Source organism: Cryptomeria japonica, chromosome 2 (assembly GCF_030272615.1).
Source record: "Cryptomeria japonica chromosome 2, Sugi_1.0, whole genome shotgun sequence".
Taxonomy (NCBI): Eukaryota; Viridiplantae; Streptophyta; class Pinopsida; order Cupressales; family Cupressaceae; genus Cryptomeria; species Cryptomeria japonica.
Genome location: NC_081406.1, coordinates 36,276,990 through 36,279,936, shown reverse-complemented (window position 1 = coordinate 36,279,936; position 2,947 = coordinate 36,276,990). Strand labels below are relative to the sequence as shown.

Here is a 2,947-nt window from a genome sequence, read left to right as displayed (position 1 = left end):
CAAATGTATAAACATTGTTTCCCATCCTTTCTTTTCTAATTTGTTCATAATTAGACATTTCTTGAGCATTTGGTGCCTCCCTTTCTACTCTAAAATCTTATCTCCCAGCTGAAAATAATTAATGATTCAACAAACCCACACCATGGATTATAGAAAAGCCTCAACAAAAGTGCTAAAAAAGCATCCGTTAAATACATTTATCATATCTTAGTAACTACTTTTTAGAGTAATATGCTTCTACAGAATCAGATGAATATGCTTTTTAGAGTAATATGCTTTTTAGGCTAATAAGGTATTTTGATCAGTTCTCAATAGATCAGCTGTTAATTTAATGTTTAATATTTAAAGTTGTTACTTGTTAATTATTAATATTTACAATTAATGAAATATGTTTTATAGTTTTAAAAAACTGATGTGATATTAATGGAGACATCAACAAAATATCATTTCATTACAATGATATATTTATGATAATAAGACAGTGTTTTGGGTGATTAAGATTAGGGTTAGAGTTATATAGTATACAATTAATGTTAGCATTCAATTAAGATATAAATAAAATATCACTATGATTTTAAGTTGAATTTAATTAGATATATTTCCACATATTTTACGTAATTCTTTTTAAATATAAATATGAAAAAAATAAAAAACATACAAAACTAAAACCTAAACCTACCTTGTCTCTCTCTCACCTATTTTTCCTTTCAATTAACCAATGTAAACAAAAACATAATCTCTTAGAAAGAGACAAACATTAACCTATTTTTCCTATTTTTTATAATATTTATCGCTTTATTGGTCAAAATATTATCACTACTTTCCTAGAGTGAGAAGATGTCTTCGTTTACTCATGAGAAATTAGAACGCATTGAGGCGGTGATGTCCCCAAAATTAGAATCTATCAGAAATAAACGTTGGACAAAGGAAGCCTGTGAAGAAAGCCCTGGAGGCCCTGGTCGTGGTGGAACGGGAATCTCAACGTTTCCTTCCAACATCTGAACAACTTTTTTAATGGATGGCCTCAGAGATGGATCATCTTGAATGCACCACAGGCCCACCAAAACCATTCGTTCCAATTGTCGTGGATTTATACCACTTGTCTGCTGTCGCTCCACCAGCTTTACAAGCCCTCCATCTTTCAAGCAATCGTATGCCCACTCAGACAACACAGTCTCATTTTCTGGAACATCTTCCTTGGCCATTTTCCTGCAACAGATGATTTCCAATAACGTAACTCCAAAGCTATACACATCTACTTTAACAGTAATTGCCACACCCCTCTGCCACTCAGGCGCCATATACCCTAATGTTCCACGGGCCCCTGTGAACGTCCTTGTCTGTTCTGATCCCACCAATTTGGCTACGCCAAAGTCACATAACTTGACATTATATATTTCGCCTAGCAGGATGTTTTGAGGCTTAATATCACAATGGAGTACATGGGATCTACACTCCTCGTGCAAATACAGGATTCCTCGGGCCGTCTCCAGAGCAATTTCAACACGCAGCTCCCAATCGAGATGATTTTCCCCACGAAATAACATCTTATCGAGAGACCCATTGGGCATGTACTCGTACACCAGAATTCTATGTAAACCCTCGTTGCAGAAGCCATACAACTCAGCAAGATTTTTGTGGTGAATTGACCCAATGGTAATCATCTCTGTTCTGAACTCCTTCTCCCCAATATGAGCTTCTTCTCCCTGCTTGGCTGGGTTATCCAGCTTCTTCACAGCAACTGCTCTTCCGTCAGATAAAATCCCTTTGTACACCTTTCCAAAAGCACCTTTTCCCAGCACTTGTCTGAATCCTTGGGTTGCAACTTCTATCTCGCGATAACTAAATATTTTCAAACCCTCCGAAGTAAACTTATACCCCTTTTTCCAAACTCTGAGCTTGGGACGCCACACGCAGAACCAAATTACTAAGAAACATGCTACAATGGCCAAACAGAAGCCCATCAAGCTTAATCCAATGGCTGCCAACACTATCCCTTTTCTTTCCTCTCGTGGCTTATGGATCGATTCTCCATATACTTTGACAAAAGCCCTTCTAGTATTGCTTACTTTCCCATCTATCAATGGCAAGGCCTTCTTCCAGCAATTTCCTACGCTGTCCAAAACGGCGTAGATTGCGACTGTGCAAAAGCAATCCTTGAGACATGCCTGCATGCACGATGTTTCGTCAATAGGGTTTATGTTTTCATAATCATTTCCCGGCCAATCAAAGTGGCCAACCGACTCCATTTCTGCGGGTGCTCTGCAATTGTTCAGCTGCGGAGATGAGTTTGGCAAGCATCCTTTGGAAGTGTTTTTGGCGTCTGAAAAGTGAAATCCAGGAGGACAAGTGCAAGCGCATGAATCTCCATCCAGTTTGCAGATTGCATTCAGACCGCAACTTGCCATCGTCCCTCTCACTGCCAATAGAAAAGTGAAACATATCATATGGAAAGCTGGAGCAATGAGAACCATGCCTACCTTTGGGAAAGGATATCCATGTATTTTACGAAATGAGGCCAAATGTTGCCTTCTTGTAGACCTCGAAACACGAACATATCGCTGAAGAATTTGATACGAGCTAGTTACGTTCAAAGATTTCTTACATGTTTCGTCCATCTTTTTGACTATTGTAGCGTTCTAGAGTAAATAGACTTCGGCTCCACGTGTTTCGCAAATTGAAAACAAATGCCTGCGTCATTCACACGGAGTTGGTCAAAGCGAATTGTCTGTGCAGCGAGTAGAACTAATTAATTCAAAAATTAGCATAATTTAGAATACAATTATGATATTGCTATCATGTAGTTTTTAAGTCTAACTAATTGACCCATGTTTCATGAGTAATGGTTCACAAGAATCCATCTCTCATGAGAATGAATGGTCCACTTAGCACGCATTCTATCTAGGAGATGCTCAAGTTGATTAAAAAATGCAATCAACGGTACATT

General features: G+C 38.1%; 1 protein-coding gene across 1 annotated transcript; it reads right to left on the bottom strand.

The window, feature by feature from the left end:
• Nucleotides 1-851: 851 nt before the first annotated feature.
• On the bottom strand, nucleotides 852-2,618 carry LOC131047415 (G-type lectin S-receptor-like serine/threonine-protein kinase LECRK3). The gene has a single exon (XM_057981302.2). It carries the CDS (start codon nucleotides 2,616-2,618, stop codon nucleotides 852-854), a length of 1,767 nt encoding a protein of 588 aa, XP_057837285.2.
• Nucleotides 2,619-2,947: the final 329 nt, after the last annotated feature.